Raw genomic sequence first — 24,208 nt, 5'->3', positions numbered from 1 at the left:
TGTCTCCTTTGGGACTGTGAGTCATAGTTATTAAATGTACTTAGTGGGAGGGATTATGCTTTGGAAGTCCTCCATTCAAACCCAGACACATGAGTAGGAGAAAGGCATACTGGGGTCAAATAATACCAGATTCTCACCTGTTTCTTGAACACATTGATGGAACTGAGAAGCTTGGTTTATTTCCTCAGTGTGCTTTTCAAGATGAGAGGCCTGTGTTTAAAGATAATTTTAAATAAATAAATGTTTTTAAGAAGTTAGTTATTTTAGTACTGCATATGTATTCTTCATTTCACAGTGATTTTCATTCAAGACGTCGGTGCACTTTGAGAGATGCTAACTAAACTTCTATCCCTTAATTAATTAATTTTTAATTTGAGAGAGAGGGAGAGAGAACAAGCAGGGGGGAGGGACAGAGGAGAGAGAGAGAGAGAGAGAGAGAGAGAGATTGAGAATATCTTTTTTTTTTTTTTTTTAATTTTTTTTTTCAACGTTTATTTACTTTGGGGACAGAGAGAGACAGAGCATGAACGGGGGAGGGGCAGAGAGAGAGGGAGACACAGAATCGGAAACAGGCTCCAGGCTCTGAGCCATCAGCCCAGAGCCTGACGCGGGGCTCAAACTCATGGACCGCGAGATCGTGACCTGGCTGAAGTCGGACGCTTAACCAACTGCGCCACCCAGGCGCCCCGAGATTGAGAATATCTTAAGCAGGGTCACATTCAGCGTGACCCCATGATCCTGGGAGCCAAAATCAAGAGTCAAATCTTGAGCCAAAATCAAGAGTCAGATGCTTAACCAACTGAACTACCCAGGTTCCCCTCTATCCCTTGTTTTAATGCATGGGCTCATGGTATAACAGAACATATATAAATTAACAACTAAAGTGCACTTAAAATTTTAGCATGATTTTATTTTTCAAAGAACATCAGTGCCAAAATGGGGAAATAGATGCTGATGTATATTGGTATTAAATACATAAAGGACATTAAAAGCAATCGTTTACAATGAGGTTAGAATTTCCACACAGTTTTGGAAATGGGAAAGTATTGTGTTTCTAAGTAGTTACCATTTCTGTTTCAAGAACGTCACTTTTGTGTGCTTTGGAGGCTGCTTGTTCATTTCTTTCCATTTCCTGGCTGCTTCTTGAAATGTCCACTTGGCTGCTGTGGATTATCTCCTGAAAGGAAATGAATGAAGAAATACACCATGTTTAAATAAAAGTTTGAAAATGTTAACTTTTTTTTTTTATTAATGCAATTTTAGTGACAGTCTTCTGAAAAAAAATAAAGTTCCTCAGTGTATTAGTTTTCTTGGCTACTGTTACAAATTATTACAAACTTAGTGATTGGTTTATAACTGCACAAACTTAATATATTTTACAGTTCTATAGGTCAGAATCCCTGAATGGATATCACTGGGGGTGGTGACAGGTGTTAGAAGGTATGCATTCCTTTCTGCAGACTCTAGGGGAGAATCTATTCCCCTGGCTTTTGCAGTTTTAGATAGCGTGCTTATTTTCCTTGGCTCACGGCCCTGTTCCTGCTCAGGTTTCTCACACTTCCATTCCTGATTCTCTCTTCCAAGCCCCTGTTCCACCTTGTGATTACATTGGGCCAATTTGGGTAATCCAGGACTCTCTCCCTGTCAAAAGGTCAGCTGATTAGCAGCTGTAATTTTATTTGCAATCTTAATTCTCCTTTGCCATGTAACTTAATATATTCACAGATTCTGCAGATTAGGACATGGGTATCTTCAAGAGCCATTATTCTGCTTACTACCCTTAGTAAGCTATAATATGAGAAAGATGAATCTCAAAACGAAAATGCAAATCCTTATGGAAAACAAATGTATTTTGTTGTTTATCAGCCAACTTTTCAGAAAGACTTTTCAGCCAAACTTTTTACAGAAAGACATTCTAGTCTCCAAGTTTGCCATCTAGTTTGATGACACATCCAGAGTTCAAATGAAGAATATAACCATTAAATGTAACCAACATAAACAGACCATATTATGCTAGTATGTATGTCTCTCTCCATGCATGGGGCAACTTTTGATTTTGGTTAAGTTATGACAGGCGACCCTGGCTGAATCGGATACTTTGATGCTCCTATTAATTTTGGTGATCCAGCCCTGTTGTTACTATAGAATGTGATCTGACATAAGTATATGATTGATTGATTGATATGATGAGTCATTTGGCATATTGCTAAAAATCTTAACTTCAAAAAATAAGGATTTGAAGAGATTCTAAGAACACATGAATTTGAACTTGTTTGAAATTGGAAGTTCACTTTTATCTTGATATCTACATGACCATCAAATACTGTTTTTGAGGTCTAATTTTTAAAAATTTGTCTTTGTAGAAAATAGTCAGGTGAGCCAAGGTCCATTATTTTTCATCAAATATGAGCACTAATTTTTTTTACACAAAGTTAAATAGTTTTGAGCAGTCAAATTCTAATCCTTTAGACTAAAAATAAGTTTATAATTAATTAATGAGAACTTAACTTGTTTCTTTTGGTTTTGTTTTTTTGCTAGTGGACTTTTTCCCTCTAAGGGTATTTGGTATACAGGGTAAACGTTCTGATTAACCAAGCAGCAATCAGACATCTGCCTAGAGATATATAGCATGATCCAATCTTATTTTACTTTTCTAGGAAGGAGAATTAAGAAAAAAAGTTTGGATATTCTTAAGGAAAAGTTTACTTAATGAATGAATGACTAAAATCACAAAATTCTATTAACAAATTGATTTCATTCAACACTCTATTTGCCAGAGAATGTCCTAGAAATGAGATGGAACAACAAACAAATCATGTACTTTACTTTCTCAAGAGGGAGTATAGAAAATAAATAATCCATATCCTTTCCTTTAAGTTCAAATAATCAAAATTTGATTTAATAGGAAGCTCTGCATAATTAAGTTTTATTTAAGGAGATCAATAACACTGGGCTGCAGGGAACAATAACAATCATTGAACGCTGCAAAGAGAAAAAATGCATGGTCTTTTCATGATCATTGTTTACAACTGTGACAAGCGTTTCCATCTATGAAGATATAATGGAAATATTCTTTTTTTAAGTTTATTGATTTATTTTGAGAAAGGAAGGGAGAGAGAGAGGAAGCAGGATAGGGGGAGATAGAGAATCCCAAGCATGCACTTCACTGTCAATGCAGAGCCCAATGTGGGGCTTGAACTCACAAACCGCAAGATTATGACCTGAGCTGAAGTTGGACACTTAGCCAACTGAGCCATCCAGGTGCCCCTAAAGGAAATATTCTATGGCTTTCTTATGATACAGATTAAACAGACAATGAAAAAGCAAAGGACAGTGGGAACGTGAACAGTACCAAGATCCTTACTGAAGGGCACCACGATCCATTATTATAGAATCATGTCTCTACTTAGTTCCAGGTGAGAAGCTATGGACCACAGACATGCTTATTGGTGTTTTAAAATTGGAATTAGTTAATCCCTACAAAAATCAAAATTTCTGCCTGCTTTTGAAAACTTTGAAGATCCAGCAACACTGGGTTCACATTTCAACATGGGAGTTACTTGCTGGAACAAAGTAAGTAGTGGTCAACCTTTTTAGTTGGGACATGCACTTTTGAGTTGGTCACTGTTCACATTATTCACTAATAGGTGACACCAAGTTGACATTAAAACAACAACAACAACAACAACAACAACAACAACAACGACAACCCTGCCTGGAACCTATAGAAATGTTAGCTTCTTATACTTGCTGCTAATCATCAGGTTGAATGAGTAGAGTTGGTGATTTGAATCTGTGTGTTAAGACAAATGCAAGCACTGGGAGTAAAAAACAGTAAATAGATGTAATTTTGAAATATTTTGAAAGTTACCATTTTCTGGGCACTTTATACTTAATGTGTATCTACTTGAGTAAAAACAATCCATGCCTATCATATCTAAGTATGTTTTCTTGTAGGAGATGACACAACATAAAGAGTACAAGGGTACATAAATTTTGTTTAGAGCTGGAAGTTTCTACTTATGTGCTATTACTAAATAGAACTGTAATTGCTACATTAGTTTGGTATGTTACTGTCCATATATCAATTTTACTGCCCCCAGGTTGCTATAATTCATATCCAATCTATCTTAAAATATGCCAAGATTTTATTTCTATCATTACTGTGCTTCATATTTTGCAGCTAGTTAAGTTTGGATTTTAAATATGCCTTCCATTCTTCTCAGTTGCCGTGTCTACAAAATACAGGGTTAGGTAAAATGATGGGTCATCATGATGCTCAGGAGAAATCAAATTACACAAATAAAGTGTAATAAAGAATTCTGGCAAGAACACCATACATAAATTCACACAAAACAATTAATAAAATTTGTTCCTGAATATTAAATTCAAATATAGCTCAGGCTGCAAGAGACAAAAATGCAGTTGTTCACAGATGGATTAACCAGGAATCAGAAATGGGGACTTTGTACTAACTCCCTCCTCTACTGGGTATGTCATAATATTGGGTAAGTCACTAAATTATACTTAATTTTTTTTTTCATTTCATCCCTCCATTTATAGAAAAAGGAATGATATCTTCTAATACTGGAATTTAAAGAAGAGAATGTGGCACAACCACAAAATAATATGATGTTTGCATAGCTCATACCAATCTGATGTTGGCTCACATATTAGACAAGTATCTTACAAAAAGCTACCCTTGATATATATATACTTCTTCTAAGGAGATTTCTCCAGCACAGGAAAGACATCACATCCTGCCTACCCAACTTACTATCATTATCGGAAAAAACGTCGTACATTTGTACCAATAAAAATTCAAACTCAGGAGCCTGGGTGGCTCAGGCAGTTAAGCCTCTGACTTCGGCTCAGGTCATGATCTTATGGCTCATGGGTTTGAGTTGCATGTTGGGCTCTGTGCTGACAGCTCAGAGCCTAGAGCCTGCTTCAGGTTCTGTCTCCCTGTCTCTCTGCCCCTCCCCTGCTTGCGTTCCCTCTCTCAAAAATAAATACACATTAAAAAAAATTTAAAAATTCAAACTCATTCTAGTGCAATGAGTAAAGAAAGAGTAGGACCAACTTTTTTATGGTGACTCATTATTATTTTGACTTTTAGGAGTATACCCAATAAAACAAAATGTGATGAAAGTTTGGCAAAATAGTGCATAGTAACTGCCTCACTATGGTGGGAAAAAAAGTTCATGCTCAATGCCAATAATTTAGCTATTTTACCCACCACTAATCTCATTTTTAATAAATCTAGAAATAGTTATGATGTTTTAATGCTGTTTGTATCTTTGTCAGACATAATACCAAAAATGTGCTATTTATGTTAGCAAAAATGTCAATGGATTCAAGGTTTGAAAGAATAATCAGTTCTTCCTTTTAAGTGATGAGCATAACAATTTCTATTGATATATTTTGTTTCTCTAGATTTGGATATATTCAAATTCAGATGTGTTTCTTCTGCCATGAGTTTTTCTTTTTTTTTAATAAAAATTTGCTTTAAAAATTTACAATATAAAATTTGATTTCCCTAGGGTTTGAGCTTCAGGTTAAGGCTTTTCCACATTCACTATACAGTTTTGAAATCACGACTCAAAAATTATTTTCTGTTCGAAAACTTCTATAGAGAGTTACGTATTCCTGCTTCTTTTTTTTTGTTGTATTTCCATCCTCTCTGTAGATATCTTTATTACCTGCCTATCACATTTTATAGCCATTATTTTATAATATGAATCTCTCCTTTAACTAAACTCCTGTATCCTCAAATCTCAATGTTTAGCATCTGGCAGACAGTAGATGATCCCTCCCCCCTTGCCCTGAAATATCAAGGAGTAAGTGCATAGGCAAATAGTCACATTTTTTCCCAAGAGTGTGAAAATTTTATAATTTTAAATCTAGTTTAAAAATTGAGATTCTAAGCTTTTTCCACATAATCCTCTGATTTTATTTTTTAGTATTTTGGCTGACAGTCTTTGATACTGAACATTTCATAATTGGTAGAATTACTGAAGCTGATGTGTATAACAATAACGTGTCAATCACTTTACAAAGTGTTCTCAGAAAGAGGCCCCTTGGTAACACTGCAAGTGATCAGAACATTTATGGATGAACATGGCAGTGCTGTGATGCCATAAGGAGTATTTGGCATCTTAGGAGGAGAAGCCTGTACCAAGAAAACAAAGAATGCACAAAGGCAACAAACATACAGAAAGGGAAAGAACCTTTCAAAACAGAAAAATATATTCTCAGATAGCCTTTTTATAAAATGATCTTCATGGTGCTAAATAGACTAGTTTGTATGTATGGATGGATGGATGGATGGATGGATGGATGGACGGATGTATTTATTTTTAGTGAATTAGTATTCACTGAGTTGATGAAATTGAAGTGTTGTCAGGCATCATCTAGAAACAGAATACATTGAGCAGAATTGCTATGACATGAAGAAAGCAAGCTGAGATATTTATGATCAATGAAAGACAATACTTTATCCTAATGCAAAATACTAAAAAAAATCTTTTAAGATAAGGTAGTGACTTTCTCCTTGGAGATCATTGCATCCCTAAGCATGTTTGATTTTATATAGCTTCACCTATGCATTTATTCAACCAACAGCCCTTGAGTACCAATGATCTCCATCACAGTGTGCTAGGCATTGTCAGCATTGTTTTAATAAAAGTTTCTATAATTATATCTCAGTGTACTTAAATGTCTATCAATCATCTATCCATCTATCGCTGTATCTGTACAATATATAAAAATATATTCATATATTAGAGTAAAAAGTCTCAGCTTGAAATTCTCTTGAGGCAAGGTTTGTAATATATACAGGTGCATGAATTATGTAGTTTTATTACACAAATATCTGGGAGAAGTATTATCATTCAATTAATTTCACCTTTTTTTCACTGAAAATAATTATGCTTTTGTCTTATTTAGCTACCAAGAGCAAAACCTAACTTTTTAAATAAAAAAACACTTAAAAGTAGAAATATTTGACTTCAAAAAGAAGTTTCTGAATAAGCAATGCCAGCTTTAACTGCAAGAACTCTGACTGCCTCTTCTTTCCAAAAATATTATTTATAGAGCCATATTCCTGTTTCCAAAAATGCTGAAGATTCATAAAAAGAAAATATAAAAGATACACTCTCAACTGGGCCATCAAACATATTAGTTATATAAATAACAGTATTTATTTGACAAACTCAAAAAGCAGGATACATATAAACATTCAATTTACTGTAAAGGATGCCCTCTAGAAGTTTTATGTAGATGTATGTTAAAGATATATGTACGTATACAATATTTCAGATCAACATAGACATAAAGCATCTTAAAACCAAAGAAGCACTAGGATATAAATAAACACAAAAGTATGATAAAAGAGGCTAAATCTTAGAGTCTCAAGGAACAGTGAAATTATAAATAAAAAAACTTGCAAAAAGAATGAAAATATTTTAAAGAAAAAAGAAAACCGGAGGTTACATGTATCTGTTAATTAATGCAAACCAAAATAAAGAAACAGAAGAATTCTACCTCTTCACTACCAACCCTCCCTCAACAATATCCAAGAGATTTATAAGCCCTGCCAATTCTATGTTTAATGATCTCTTGAGTCCATGCCCTCTTTAGCCTAAGCTTTTGACCCATTTAAGTTCCTTATATTTAATCTATTTCAGTAGTCTCCCAACTTTTCTTCTTCCATCTATACTTGACCCCCTTTATTTCAGTCTTAGTTAGCCAGAAACATGTTTCATCAGTGCATATCTATTCATTTTACTCTCCTATTTAAGTTTCTTCAATGGCTCTTGATTGTCTTAGAAAAATGTAACAGTTCTTTAACATAACTTAGAATTTCTTTATTATCTGGGCTTCGCCTGCATCTCCAACTTCACGCCTCAGTTATGCCTCACTGTATTCACAAATATATCATACTCTTTTTACCTTTTGTGTAAGATCTTCCTTTTGCCTAGAATGCAATTCTATATTCATGAAAAAATTATTTCAAATCTCAGAAGGAGCATTCTTTGTTCTCACATGTCCTCCTTGACCATCTTTCATTCAGAGTAATTTCTGTCACCTCCTTGTGTCCCAACAAACCTCATTTATATTTTCTATCACAGAATAATTGTACTTTAATTTTTGTTATATGTCTATTTCTCTGATATAGTGAGCTCCTTGAGGGCAAAATAATATACTCATCATTGAATTTTTGTGCCTGACATATGGTGGGTGCTTAATGACTATGAGCTGAATAAAACATACAAACACACACACACACACACACACACACACACACACACACACACAGCACAGACTCCAGAGTCATTCTTCTTGAGTTAGGACCATGTTTGCTCACTTTCTTTGGGCAAGTTAGTTAGATCTTCAGTGTGTCCATTTCTTGTTCTCTTCCCCCTACCCCCAAATACAAAGGACTAATAAGGGAATAATAACAGTGCCTGTCTCAGAAGGTTATTGTGAGGAGGAAGTAAGTTAATATATGTGAACACCTGGCTCATGAGTGCTACATTAGTGTGTGCTATATTTACCTAACAGACATTCATTGAACACTTACTTTGTGTCAGCTATTTACACAGTAAACAAGGCAAAAAAAAAAAAAAAAAGTACGGGATGAAAGTAGGTTGTCTATGGCTTTTCTGTGAATTTTACCATCGAACTTCACCATGAATTTTTCATTACAGAACAAAGCCCAGAAACTAAAGAAGAAACAGGTTCTAACACATACGTTTGTTTTTTTTTTCCCCACCAGAGAAATAGTGGATTTGGATGGTTTATTAAAAGAGAGATAAGCAAAAAGTGCCTGTGCATATTATGACTCTGCCAAATCATTCTGGCTGCTAGGACATGGAAATACTCTACAGAGACATGGCCAGAGACTGCCTTTGTGATCACCTATTCAGTTTTTCTATGGTTCATCTTCATGAACTGATACCCAGTGAACAGTCAGTTCATAGTGATTTCATCTACAATTACTCATTTCTTACTACACTTAACTCTTTCCTAAAAGTCCTGTTGTATGACTCTCATGTAGACAATAAATTAAGAAAAGTTAATATTTGTAGATTACATATCTTTTTATCTCATCACAACTCTCAGTTTCAACCATCAGAGTCTGACTGATTGAAACAGGAAAGGTAATTTGGTAAAGAGACATTGGGTGGCAGAAGTGGGGAGTGGAATTTATAGAATTTCCAAGATATCCAAAAATAAGACTTGGAGATTTTATAGATGGTAACAGAGCTGAGTAATGCTGCAGAACCGTCTGGTGAATGCACCCATGCTGCTGACACTGAACACCAGGCACGTTCATTGCCAAAGCTATCAATACTATATAATGGATGCTGCTTCTAGAATAGTTATTTCTTGAAATTGGATGTAGCTAATCTCCTGCCACCAGCCATAATTAAAATTAATTCCAACACAGTCCCTGCTTCTGATGTCATTTCATTACTTCTTTATGCAAAGTCTCAGTTGGAGTATCTGATTGGTGCAGTCTAGTTCATAGGTCCCAGAATCTGGCCAGTCTAGGAGAATAAGTGTATGGTATTTGCAGCTTCTCTAGTGGAGGCCACTTCTGCCTCACTGGGTAGAGGAGTTCCCAAGTATAGAAGCAATTTCAGATGTCAAAAAGAATGAAAAGTGCCCATTACCTCTGCTAAAAAAAGTATTATTTATGAATACTGAGGTCTTCTTAACCAAATGGAAACCAGTTAAAAACACAAGTATAGGTATTTACTTTTGACAACAGATAACACAGAAAACACTATGTCTTATAATGGAATAGAACTGGGCCTGTTTCTTGGCAATGTATGTTCCATATGACATTACAAGTACATGTAGGATGACTTTGAGACAGTACAATTTGCCTGCTAAGAGGTCATAAAGAGTTCATGGTATACAAACCTGCCTCCTTCTTTTACTATCTCTCTGAGTCTCTATGGCCATCAGTCTTGTTCATTGGGAGTAATGACATTTCAAATTTTTATATAAATTCCAAATAAAAGGAAGAAGCCCAATAAAACAGATTTGGCTCTGATGCAAGCATTTCTGTTTGCATTTCTGTGCAAACAAAGCAGTGTAATTCTTATTTTTTTAAATGTTTATTTATTTTGAGAGAGAGTGAGAGAGAGAGAGAGCAAAAGTGGGGGAGGGGCAGAGAGAGAGAGAGAGAGAGAGAGAGAGAGAGAGAGAAAGAGAGAATCCTAAGCAGGCTCTGCCTGACATGGGGCTTCACTTTCAAGACAAAATCCAGAGTTGGACACTAACTAACGGAGCTACCCAGGTGCCCCAAAGTCGGTTAATTATTAATTATGGTTACAAATGAATTATTCTGATCATTTGGGTTTTCTTCAAAATAAGGAAAAATGGGGAAAAATAAAAGGATAACTAGTTGCAACTTTACTGGTAAATATATCTACTAGCAATATGGGGAATGGAAAGAGATTGAAATGGCAGATAGGAATATTACATTATGGCTGGTGTTTGTCATCAGTTCAAGTGACAAATCAGGTAAATAAGTCACAACTAATTTCAGACTCACTTAGAAGCCTCATTTGTAGTCTGCTTGGACAGAGAGTGGGGAACCATGGAAGGAGACAGATATGAAGGGCTACCATTGATTGAGTGTTGTACACAAAGGAAATGTGCAAGGCTCTTCACACTTGTATAATGTCTAAGTCATTTAAAATTCTACCATTCCTAATTCTACATGATGATTACACATGAACGTAATAAAAGAGATTGAAGGAAGAACGCTATGCAAAATTTTAAAGACAATAAACATATACCATGAATATAGTGTTTTTGTAAGAATTTCATCAGCCAGCTATTTTGAACCAATGTTTTTAACACCTAAAAGCAGTAAGTGATGTATTCAACTCGCTTATATTATGTGCTTAGAGTGCGTTTGAAGTAGGGATAAGAAGAAAGGAGAGGCATTATCTTCAACCAGTTAACTATGCTGAAGAACTGCACAATTCTGAGATGTCTTCAAAGAATCCAAAAATTAATAATCAACTGCAGTAATTTGTATTGTGCATTAATTCTTAAAAAAAAACCACTGGGTCTTTCACAAAAATATACTTCCTTTTCGCTACTATAGCAGGTAACTACACATTTTCCTTTCTTTTAGGGTTGGTGATTCAGTGAACTATCTTTTCTATTAGTATAATATTGGTCATCAAGTGCCAAGACTCAACAAATAAAAAAATCAATGCCAGAAGTTTGAGGGGTCTCAAAATTGAAAAGAGGTTCTTATTAAAAAGGACCACAGACTATTTGCTTTAAGTATATGCTTAAGTAGTTTCATTTTACATAAAAAATATCAACAACTAATAAAAATTGAGCCACTTAACTCCTATAGATTTATAGAAAAAAAATCGGATGAAATGAAATTTAAGGACATACTCTTTGATCTGTAATGGATTTCCTCCCAATTAAACTTATCAATACCAGTGCACTGCAAAGGACAGAAAACCTATCCACTTGCTGGAGGCTCATAACTGCAGATTAGGTTTGTTCTGTAAGGATGGATCAGGGCATATGAGATGCAAACATTCATTGATAAAAACGAATGACAGGTCTTTAAAACATTTCAAGTATAGTGGTCTATGAAATACTGGAAGATAAATACTTGACCACATATCTCAAGATTATAAGAAGAGAGATTATACTGAGTGTAAGTGCCAAACACAGAGCCGTGATTATTAAATGATTTAACGAGCATTTTGTGAGAAATGATATTGTCTGTCTCACCACTCTTTTTAGAGGAACAAATCTACATACTTACATTTGGTTCTAATATAGAAAAAGTAGTTTTGTGTGTGTCTATAAGTTTCTCATGGATAACTTTTTTATACTCCCTCCTCCCCACAAATTATTGCTACTTTTCTTTGTCTATTTTCTCTACTCAGATGGTATACTTTGTCAATATCCATCTTTCCCTCCACAGTAATGAAAAAGGCCCAGAAAAATAAGGACATTGGAGGAAAAGGAGTTGAGGGGAAAAAAGGGAAAATTCCTGTGTTTGATCCTCCAAAAGAAAAAAACAAAGACAATATAATTTGGGGGGACTGTTGTTATTTTTAGAATAATAGCACAAAATATTTATGATAAAGTCCCACAAACTGAACCCCAGCCTAAAGTACTGACTTCATCGAAGTTCCTCCAAATCTCCCCCAAGTATTTCTAAACATCGTGTGATATGATGAATTTTAGTATTCAATTTTTCCTATTTGTACTCTGAAGACAATGAATTTCAAAAGCCGTAGCAGGATAATGTCTTTAGCACTCCTGGTATTTCCACCAGGGTAAAGAAGATAGATTGAGCGCTTGGCTCCCCCTGTTGGTATCAATCTGGTGGCTGGTATATAATGCGCCCTTTCCTCCTGGTTGGGTCAGAAATGAAGTAGCCTCAGCTGATTCCTAAAGAGATGAATCCATGGTAGATGACTATGGACAGAGAGGGATAAAGAATAAGCACACACAAAAAGGCTGTAAGAATAAGATGTAATCTTACTCCATGTGCTGTGATCTTGAGATCTGCATGGAAGCTAGAAAAAATAAATTTCCCAAGCAATATCCCAGATAGTACCTCTGCAAGAGCATGGTACTCAGAACAGAATGTTTTAATGTCTCTTCCTTTTCTCAGGCTTGTATTTTCCCAGGTTTTTTTTTTCGGTGGGGGTTATGATAATTTGTAATTTTCAAACTAATAAATGAACATGCAAAAGAATAGACAAGCTTGACTCAATCTAATCACTTTCAAAGATTCATGAGGATGGGTTTATTTTGAGAAATATTAGACCCAGAAGTAGAAAGAGCTAATAATACCTTATGCCAAGTACTTACAGAAAGCACCCATTTTCATACAAGTGACTATGTGGAAAAAACATTTTGCAGCTTCTACAAAGTTCTACAAGCATGATGGTTCTATAATGTTAAAGGTTTCTTTTGTTATAATTTTCCTTGCTCCTCAAAAAATAGCAAAATCTATGAACTTAAAATTCTGTAGCTTGCCATTCTAACAATTTAAAAATAAAGCAAATTTAACTAGTATAATATATTGTTTCTATATTTGAGAATTCTGTTAAGTGTAATTATACAAAGAGTACATTTCTATCTTTAAACTAATATGAGACTTCAAATTGAAGGAGGGGCCACATAACTGCATTCCTTCTTCCAGCTTTCCCTCCTTGTCCACCACCTCCCATACAAGACAACATAAAATTCCTCTGTGTCAACATGTCTGTGTTTTACATCTTCATCAACATCACATACTTTTGGGGATCACTGGGAACATGAAACTCTGGGCTGTGATTTTGTGTTTTGTGGACAAGGGGCCAGGTGACACTCCCTCAACAACCCTGGGCCCGGAGATAAGAACAATACCACTCCTTTTCCCTAAAGCAATCCCAATTCATTTTATTTGAAAGGAGTGAAGGGTGTATCTGTAAGTGCACTTGTCTTCTGCAAATGAAATTGAAAATGGGTTCTATAAGAACAAATAGCTTTACAGCAACAGAAAACCCACAGAACCATTAAGAAGAAGAGGAGCTGTGGAAATGGTACTCCAATAATAGGGGTAAACACTGCTCCTACAAATTCTATTTTGGAGAATGAGTAAGATGAATCGTAGAAAGAAAAGCAACCAAGTCAGGATTTTTTTAAAGCACTTGAATCTGTGCTTGCAACTCAGTCTTACTTATGGGTTTTTTTACTCACCACTGAGGCTCTGACAGCCCAAGAAGTAGTGCCAGGGACCCCTCCGTATGATAAAATTGCTAAACCCCTCCACGTCGCCAGGGGGATTAGCTCATTTAGTTATTTAACAGTGTAATAAAGGATCCCAGGCTGAATGCACACACTGGACAGATGCACTATTTCACCAAGAAGACAGTTTCTACAAAGGACCCAGGCAAACATTTTGCCAATGTCTTCACAGTGTGGGATTAGAATGAGCTTCCCTTTATAATGATGCACTTCCGTGTCCTGCAATTCTGCCACAGGGGAGGGAGAAGTGAATCCCTCTCTGTGCTACAAGGAGAACTCATAGACCAACAGATTCTGCAGAAAGAGGCTGAAATTGGAAGTGCAAAGGGACCATGACTAAGACTTTATGGTCATGCCTCAGCACAGTTAGCAATTGCCATCAACTTCATTTAGGGACAGCAGAGGTTGAGAGTTATAGTGTATGGCTCCAAAGTAATGCAATTCATGTCAGTAGATCACAAACAATAGTCTTATTGTACTTTATGGGCACTCCTTGTGTCTTCAGGAAAGAACACACATTGGTTTAGTTTTGTAAGGAGCCAAACTGACTATGAGTAGGTTCACTGCATTATTTAACACAGTTTATCACTTTATAATTAAATCCTGTGTCTTTCAGAAAATAATATTTGTATAGAAATAGCAAAGGCACAAACTGAAGAGATATTAGGTGTACAGATTGCGTATAATCCTATAAAATTAAAATTTTCTGATAAAAGATGACAGTAATGAGTTAAGTCTCAGTTTTAATTATTGGTACGTTAATGTGGTCTAAGCTAATAAATTCATTCATTTTATTTTAAAAGTTTTGATATATCTTTCCATAGTTCATTTATATCATTAAATTATTTAGGTTATTTTAAATATTCAAATATATCTTTGTATATACACAAATAATGGCATTTCAATATTGTCTGCCATTAACGAAGGAGCTAATGGGACTTGGCGGTATGAGTAAATTGGTTGTTTGGCTGACATTTATTATATTCACCATGATTTCCTTCAGCCCTTGCTTTCTCTGTTCTCCACAGTCCCTGCTCTGTTCTTTGACTTGAGATGTAGGCATCTCAAGAGAAATGTCAATATAAATAGGAGGGTCCTGCTATCAGATTGCAGAAGAGTGAGGTGGGCAGAGAAGAAGCCTCCGATGAGAAACAAAGAGGGGAGTAGTCATCTCTGGGATAACAAATCCTGGCCCAGGTTTGTACTACCATGTTCTTTGCTGCACATCAGATTCACCCACGGTGGGTGGGTGTGCCTGGGTGGCTCAGTTAATTAAGCATTTGACTCTTGGTTTCAGCTCAGGTGATGATCTCATGGTTCATGAGTTTGAGCTCCACATCAGGCTCTGTGCTGACAGTGCGGAGCCTGATTGGGATTCTCTCTCTCGTCTTTCTCTCTGCCCCTTCCGTGCTCTCTCTCTCTCTCTTTCAAAATAAATAAAATTAAAAAAAAAAAGGAAAGAATCACTTTTAGAACTATACCATTCCCTGATCCCTGACCACACACCAGAACAATTTAATCAGAATTACCTGGGCTGCCTGGGGAGTTCCAGTGTACTAACCTTACTGAGGTGACTTAGGTAACCTGAGTTCCCTCAGAGGTTCCATGGCCCAGCCTAATAGCGAGAATGATGTGATTCTAAATCCTTATCTAGTCAGAGAAGAGGTAGGAGGAAACAAGTCAAGGGCTCTGAAAAGATGCCCTGCTTCTGGTTCTGGGTAATGTAGAAAGCAGTAGACAGAGGACTCATTGAAACCCACCACCACTACATCCCTGTTTCCCCAAAGAGGGAAGCCGGGGATAGTAGCAGCTTCATAAGGAGTGTGGGATGCACTTCTGGACAAGTCACACTCATGTAGGCCTTATGGAAGCAGGGTTGGTTGGAGCCTGTAGGAAAGCCTTTCTTTCTTTCATCCTGAGAAATACAAATTCTTCTGGAGTTTAGTTTGTGTTTTTGCTTTTGTTTTCATTAGAGTTGGTGCAAGCAGTACTCACTGCAGTTAATTTACTTTGCAACTTGAGCAAGGAATTTTTTTTACAAAATATAATTCTTTTTTCTTCAATTTCTGAGGAAAAAAACAATGGGATTCCCCCAAGACATGGATAGGAAGAGAAGAGACGCAGATGGAGACGGAGTTAATGGGAAGGCCACCAGTGGCAAGGTGGCAAGGCAGCAGAGGCCAGGGCACAGGTGCGAAAAGCAGTAATAAAACGGGCAATCTTGAGCATAACAGAGAGGGTTTTGAATGCAAAAGAAGAGGTAAAAAAAATCCATTTATGAAGTATGCATTCCAAACCCACAAGTGGATCAGAGATTGAATTTCTACTTCTTGCTGAATTGAAAAGGAAACTGAGTAATTAGTGTAGAGCAAAGCTGGTTTGCTGTATGGTGTCAGGAATTGGAATGTTTTGGTTAATAAAGTACTCCAGTGAACTGAATTCTGCATAAACCAGCTTCTGCAGGTCTGGCTGCTAGTGGGTTACAGACCTCACTTGGTTGAGGCCATTATTTTATTGTTTGCTTTATTTAGCAAACACTTAGTCTTCTGATTCTGAGTCAGCATTCAAAAATTAATCTCATTGTGTTCTTTTCATTATCAAAGCTCACTCAGCACTAGGCCCTGAGAAAGAGTTGTAGAAGATAGTTTAAATGGTTTGCCTGTGGGAAATTTATGTGTATTGGTTGGCCTATTTGGAGAAAGGTCAGGATGATTCCCTGGCTGGTGTCAAAGGGAAAGAAACAGTTTTCTGGCAAATAGGAGCCCTTATTTCTTAGTATTTGTAGATCTTAGCACTGTATCGTGAAAAAAAAAAAAAAATACTTGCTATACTTCCTTCATTCAGACAATTGGAGGAGTGTTTCAAGTGCACAAACCAGAAAATGTCACACAGTAGGCTCCACCCCTTCCAAATATTTCCCTCTCCCTTCCACACATTAGCTAGAACAAGCTGAGAAATCACAGCCCTCGTGGAAGCAGAACAACTCAACACGGCCCCCACTCTTTCCTCATTTATTCAAGCAGGATAGTCTTTTTGTTTGTTTTTTCCGATTCAATTCGTATATTAATTATATTTTCCTCTCAGTACATCGTGTCACAATACTGCGAATAAAGCAGTCTTCCAAAGCAAATGTTATGTTCTTCATTTGTTCCCATTTGAAACACAGGCTTTATTCATAATGGCAACCCAGGCTGCAGCGGACCTGTGCAACATACGCTCTACACACACTCCTCTCCTCGCTCTCCAGGACATCCCCTCCTCTTGTCGTTTCCTATAGTGGGGGTTGAGCACTTTTCCTCAAAAGGAGACCTGCTATTACAATTTTTAAAATATGCACTAAAGTTACTGACTACTCCAGAGCAACATATGCCCAAAGCATTCAGAGGGATGTTAATTTTAAACTAATCTTTAATTACTATTAATGAGCTCCTGGGAAATGATTCTGTCTCCAAGGGCCAAATAACTGAAGAAAAAACAAAAAAAAAGCTGAGGCGTGTGAGGTGTGAGGCAAAGAACAATGTCATTCTCCTTTGTCTCTTTACATGCACATAAAATGTTTACGAATCATATTCTCCTTTGAGAATAATTACCACTTGATTATGCTTTCTGGGCTTTAGTGGCAATATTGCTGATGATAATAGCTGATGTTTATTGAACGATTCATATATGCCAGACATTTTAGGAAGAATTTTACAAGGACCAACTTATTTTATTCTTAAAACACACCTGTTACTTCATCCTCATTTTATAGAAGAGATCAGATGTCTAACTCTGAGGATGATAACGTGGGCTGTCTGGCTCTAGAACCAGCAGGCTGAAGCATTACTCAAGCTTTCTCAGTTTAAGTGAGATTACTTTAAGTTGTAATGGTTATTTAAAAAATAGCATACCCAATTAAAAGACAATATAAGACATGCTTTTGATCACAACCTTATGTGTTGATAGAGATCTAGGTTAGGTTGGTACTGATGATAGAAATCCATGACCTTGAAAAATTATTACGTGGCAGAAAGCTAAAGGTAGTTTTAAAGCACTTATATGAGAAATGCTTTGCAATGTGGACATTTTGCTGATAAAAAATATGTTTAGTCTGCTAGAAAATAATTATGGGTCACCTTTAAAGAGTCTAAAACACACAGATGTCAGATTATATCTGTCACAAGCTGTCAAAAATGTTTTCTGTTAGCCTAAAACTGTCTAGGGATTGTTCCAAATCCACATAATTTTACCGAGTGCTAATGTTTGTTAGGATATTTGAAACAGCAGATATATGTAGAAAGACACACACTGTGTTGCAGCTTCCTCCTGTCCACATGAGACTTGGCCATAGAGAGCAAAGGTCAGGAATACTTCACACTCTTGACATGGATTTTAGTGCAGCCATTTTCACATAAAAGCAATTACCTAAGCACTGTATTACACCGATTACTTCCAAAATTTTTGGAGCTCCATCTGCTCTTTCCTACTTAAGCCACTTAGAAAACAAAACTGAAGCAAACCAAGCAACCCCAGAAAAGTAAAGGCTTCCAGGATTTCAAAATTAATAAGCACAGAGTTACTCAGTACTGCATAAGTATAGGGGACAGAAAACAAAGAAGAAATTCATATGAGAAGATGAAGGTCAAACCTTGAGTGTGAAAATATGTCACAAAAGGGGATGTCTTAGACTGCTAATAGGCCCAAGGTTTATTTGGGGGGCAGACGGGAATGTTGTAAAATTAGACTGCGGTGATAATGCATAGCTTTGTAAATATACTAAATAGCCATTGAATTGTACACACAAAGTGGGTGAATTTTATGGTATGCAAACTGTATTTCAATAAAGCTGTTAAAAAAGGGGAAAAAAAGAAGAAAAAGAAAGTCCTGAAAAGACAGAAACCACAGAATGGGCAAGTGAAAATGAACTCAGAAAGAGATGATGGCAGTTTCATTCCAATAACACATGTATTCTAATACCTTCTCCAGCATATTTCAAGGCACCCTTTTAAGAATATGGGAATGGATTACACAAAGTTTCCCCAACACATTCTTTTGAGAAGCTGAACCCTTGTCCCATGCTTCCCTCACTCAGCGGGTCTGATTGTCCAGAGTGGCTCCCTTTTCTAATTTACATAAGGATACTCCATAGGCTAGCAGTGATGCTGCTAACTTAAACAGGTAGAACCATAAAGCATGACAAATCTAGCATATCTAAATATGACATTATCTCAAATTTTAAATGTCTGGCAGAAATGAATGTTCCTATATTTTATACCTCCTTTTTTTCTATTTCAGAACCCCATTTAAATTTTTTAAATTTATTTATTTTTGACAGAGGGAGGGAGAGAGAGAGTGAGAGAGAGAGAGAGAGAATGAGCAGGGGAGGGGCAGAGAGAGAGGAGACACAGAATCTGAAGCAGGCTCCAGGCTCTGAACTGTCAGCACAGAGCCCTGTGTGGGGCTCGAACCCATGAACCATGAAATTCTGACCTGAGCCAAAGTTGGACACTCAACCAACGGAGCCACCCAGGTGCCTCCAGAACCCCTTTTGAATAAAGGGTGGTTGATAAAATAGTCTGATCAATCAGCAGACAGAAGGGATCTTTAATTGGAGAGACACTTTAATTTTCTAAACTTGTTTAGCCCCTTTGCTGATTTCTCAGACACACGGTTACCAAATAGCTAATTACCCTGAAACATCTGACTTCAGTACATTAGAAAGGAAAAAGGCAGATTGAACTTAATTATTACACCTTATAGGATTACTAATTGTGACCCTGACTACTGTCAGAAATCCAAAACAAATGTTCTTTCTTTTAACTCTAATCAAACTTAATTTTCAAATTAATATTAATTTTTACATGCTAAAAATATTTTTTTTTTTTTGGCCAGGAACAGATTTTGCAGAGAGATAAATGTCAAGTACTTTCAACAAGCAAAGACTGAAAACATCTGGGTGGACAACAGCTTAGGTAAAACCGAATCAACAATCTGCCTCTCCCTGTGAATGTCCTCTATCCCTGCTGATAAGAGAAGCAGGTTTTAGAATGCATTTGATGGCTTTAAAAGTTTAAGTGAGTATCTAATACATGATTTTTCTACATTTTCCTCTCTCTAATCAAAATTGACATGTATCTCAAATTTCTTTTTTTTAATATGAAATTTATTGTCAAATTGGTTTCCATACAACACCCAGTGTTCATCCCAACAGGTGCCCTCCTCAATGCCCATCACCCACTTTCCCCGCCCTCCCCCCCCCCATCAACCCTCAGTGTATTCTCAGTTTTTAAGAGTCTCTTATGGTTTGGCTCCCTCCCTCTCTAACTTTTTTTCCCCTTCCCCTCCCCCATGGTCTTCTGTTAAGTTTCTCAGGATCCACATAATAAGGATTATAAATTATTTCATTTTCTGAGGTACAGATGACTTTTTTCTTTCATCCTCCTACAGACTTGCATACATTACAATAAAAGACATTTACTCATTTATTCTAACATGTTTCCTTTATGCTATTTATATTACGTCGCATTATGACCTAGGTGTAGTCATTCCTCATGGAATTATTGGGGATAATTAGCGTGTCTCAAAGTAGATAATGAAACTGAAGTTCAGAGAGGTCACGATAGGCCCAGAGTCCTGCAGATATTCAGCCTTTTAGTGTATATTTTTTATTAGACTCACATGCATTAATATTTCATGTGCCAGAGCCCAGACTACAGTTTATAATAATAGATTACATTTGCAAGGAGCTTGTGTATGTGTGTGTGTGTGTGTGTGTGTGTGTGTGTGTATCTATATATCCATAAAACATTTATATGTTGCTGCTGTTTGGTTTTGCTTTTACTCAGTATCCACGTATTCTCCCTTGATAACTGAATGCTGAGAACTTCCATTTAGGTAAACAGGTACAGAGGCTTCCACCAATCACCATCCCCTGGCTACAGCAATTAGTTCTAGGAAAAGCATGAGTGTTCATTTAGAGCCAATTAGATGCAGTAAGATTTGTTCCTGAAACTTCTGGGAAAAGGATCTTACTTTTTCTCTGCATCTTTTTTACTATTATCTGAGGGAAACCTGGGTGAGAATGAGGCTAACTCAGAGGAGGTGAGGTTAAAAAAAAAAAAAAGAAATATAATCAAGGTGATACACTGTGTAGTGCTTACAGTGGGCCAGGCACAGTCTTAAACACTTTACAAATATAATTCATTTAATCCTCTTATGAGGTAGGTACATTTATAATCTTGACATTATAATCAAGGAACTTGCCTAATGTTATGCAACTAATAGATGAAGGAGTAAGGATTTGGACCCACTCTTAGCTACCATGCTATGGACATATGTTGGGCCCTTACATTAATGGTAAGGAAATACATACTTAACAATGGGTTCTCAAGAAAAAAAAGAGAGAAAAGAAGGAAGAGAGAATGAAAGACTGTATACCCCTAATTTGTTGCATTTGCCAATTTCTCTAGTATAAGTATTCTCACTATGGCTGATTTGAAGCTATTTACGTGATATCATCTGGTTTGCAACATTCCTAAAAATTTAATAACCAGAGAGTTGGTGCAAGCCAGCTGCTCTAGTAAGCTACCGGAGCTGACACCAAATCTCCCTTCCACAAGACTGCATTTTTGTGAATCTGTGATGTTCCTTTTGGTGTATGACACTTTGGGTTGGGCTTTGTGTCTCTTGCAGTATGAAGGAGTCCTATCTGATTTCAAGTTTCACGGATACTGAAATACTTTCATGGAAGCTGCTCTTTGTCATATGAGACCTCCACAGTAACCTCATGAGATGGACAAATCACTCATCAGTTGTCCCATCTTAATTGATCAGAAACTGAGAATGGCGAGGTGATGAATTTCATTTGTGTAGCATGGACTACATAATTTGCCAGAACTGGTGCAAAATGAGAATGCCAGAATTGGGTCCCTTGTTCAAAAATTATTAAGAATTTCAAGATGATGACAGCAGAATGTTAAGCTAAGTGCAGGGGCCTTCTGAGAATGGGGCCGTGAGTAATCACCTACGGCCATGCACCATGAAGGTGGCTGTAGGTCTGTGTCACTTAGCTGGTCTGGCGGCCTCTAAACTGAGATCTTTAAGTCCCATAGCCCTTACACTCAATCACAATATTTCCCTGCAAAATAAAGGATCTGTACATAATTCATTTCTATCTGGAATTTGTTACTTAAGTTGTTAATTATAACTACACCTTGTATCGTTGATCAGTTTCAGGTAAACACACAATTGACTCACTTAAAGACTCCTATGTTGCAATGCCTACATACTGGACCACAAGTATATCCAATCTTAATTTCTTATTTACATTTTGTTTCTATTAGGCAAAGTTAAAATAAATCGTACCATAAATTTATTGAGCTATTTAGACTGCACATTTTTTTTTTTTACTTTTCAGACAGAGCCAGAAAAAGAAAACAAATACTATTTTACATATCAGATTTGTAATCATTCTATTGTTATATTCCCCCCTACCTCTTCCACCCTCCCCCACACACATATGATACACACACAATTGCCTTCATTTTGAAAACTTAGGTAACTCCAAATATCCTAGGGATTTTTCTTCAAACAAACAAACACACAAACAGATAGACAAACAAAAAACAACCTTTTATCTTCCACCACAAAATTTTAGAAGTACCCCAGTTACTCTCTTCCTCGTGGAAAACATGGGCCTAAATACGGCTGTTCACAGTGCAATTACTGTTTTTCAAAGTGCTGAGCTAAGTCTAATGGGTTTTATTACTGGGATTCTCCCATTCAAAAATCATCATAACCCATGACAATATTTGGTGATATATGATAATGGAGGAATGAAATGGGAAAAAAAATCTTTTATATCAGATAAAATGTAGAAGTTGCATTATGCAGTTTTATATAACATCTGGGTTCTACTACTCAATTCTTGATGATTTTAAGGAAAACAGAAAACTCATCACAATAATCAGCTAAATAATGCTTCAAATTTAATCTGTCCAAACAACCAGCAGATAGTTTATCATGAATTATAACCTAGAAGCAGAGGCTCAATATAAACATTTGCTCTCAACATTTCTATTTACCTGTTGACTAACCCAGGAAACATTAGAGGCTGAGAAGAAAAATATTCCAGCATGGTTCCCTAGAAAAATGCTCCAAGTAAGGAAATCAGTACAGTGGTATGCTTTAAAGATGATTTTCTGAAGCATTTTAAAATTACAATATTTGTTAATGAGTAATGAAAATAAATGTGCCACTAAAGAGGGGGCTTTCTACATTGGCCCTGGAAGAGAGGACTTCAACCCTATGTGATTTATCCGTTACCTGTAGTAGTATTACCTGCTCAGATCTTTTCTGGTGCTGGTATTGGTACTGAGACAAGGTATTACAAGAAGAAGCAATTTTGTCCTTCTCAAATTGTTTCTTCACTCTGGCCAAACCACCAGGCACTGTGCACATTCCGGATTCCTCCATCATCTAAGATGATTTAAGAAAAGAGAAGATTCAGTTTTAGATCTGCTCAAGATGGGATTTGCAAGCTATTATTTTTTATAGCTGACAATTATTGATGGGTGGTATATTAAAAAATATAACAATACACAGTTATTTCAGTAGGCCCTTATGGAAAACTTTAATAAAAATAATCTCTCCGTGTTGTTTTCTCATTTATCAGTCTTTTGATAAAGTCAGAGGGAACTTAAAAATATTGAGTTAATTCTCCTCATCTCAGATAGATTTTGATATCTGGAGATTAAACCTGTAGAATGTATTTCTCTAATAATACTCAGACTAGTAGAAATTAGAATAATGGATTCAATTTTAACCCACAGTAAGGTTGTCATTAAAATCCTAAACATCTACATAGGCAACACATTATTCAGAATATTTAAAACATTTGACTCATTCCAAAATGTATTTAAATCACTAAACACGAACAAAATGATTTTCTCTTATGCAAAAATGTCAATATCAGTAATAATAACAACTACTTAATATTAGTGCTGAGTGATTTCTATGTGTTTGCATATATCTTGTCATTTGATGTTTCTCCAACTCCTGTGAGATACGGGCATTTAGCTTCATTTTAAGATGAGGAAATTGATATTTGGGGAAGTAAGACAACTTGTTAAGTTCTCATAGCTGGGGTGTGTGTAGGAGCTGAAATCTGAAGCCCTATCTGTCTGTTTTAATGACTGCTGTTTGTCTTAATCACTAGTACTAAAGGGCAGGCAGAAAAACAACTCCTCCAGGACTGGCATACCCCAGGACTCAGCTTTTAGTATTGTGTGAGAATCAGAAGGTTTAACATCAGAAAAATTCTAGGCTATCATTGACATTTTGCAGAATAGAAAGCCTAATTCAACAGGCATCATTTGGAACAACTTGAAAAACACTGAGGAGCCTTGTCAGATCTCATGCCCCTGTGGGA

At 36.3% G+C, this 24,208-nt stretch overlaps 1 protein-coding gene across 2 annotated transcripts in view; it reads right to left on the bottom strand.

The window, feature by feature from the left end:
- XIRP2 (xin actin binding repeat containing 2) overlaps positions 1-24,208 on the bottom strand; it is a 72,916-nt gene that overhangs the window by 20,309 nt on the left and 28,399 nt on the right. For both annotated transcript variants that reach the window (XM_045480083.1, XM_045480082.1), the window contains 3 exons: positions 23,119-23,256; positions 1,067-1,177; positions 138-210 (listed from right to left, as the gene is read on the bottom strand). In XM_045480083.1, the coding sequence (XP_045336039.1) occupies positions 138-210; positions 1,067-1,177; positions 23,119-23,256 (322 nt within the window). The remainder of the gene's footprint in view (positions 1-137; positions 211-1,066; positions 1,178-23,118; positions 23,257-24,208) is intronic.

Source organism: Leopardus geoffroyi, chromosome C1, assembly GCF_018350155.1.
Source record: "Leopardus geoffroyi isolate Oge1 chromosome C1, O.geoffroyi_Oge1_pat1.0, whole genome shotgun sequence".
Lineage (NCBI taxonomy): Eukaryota > Metazoa > Chordata > Mammalia > Carnivora > Felidae > Leopardus > Leopardus geoffroyi.
The sequence above is the reverse complement of the archived record's forward strand: the minus strand, read 5'-3'. Positions and strand labels throughout refer to the sequence as shown.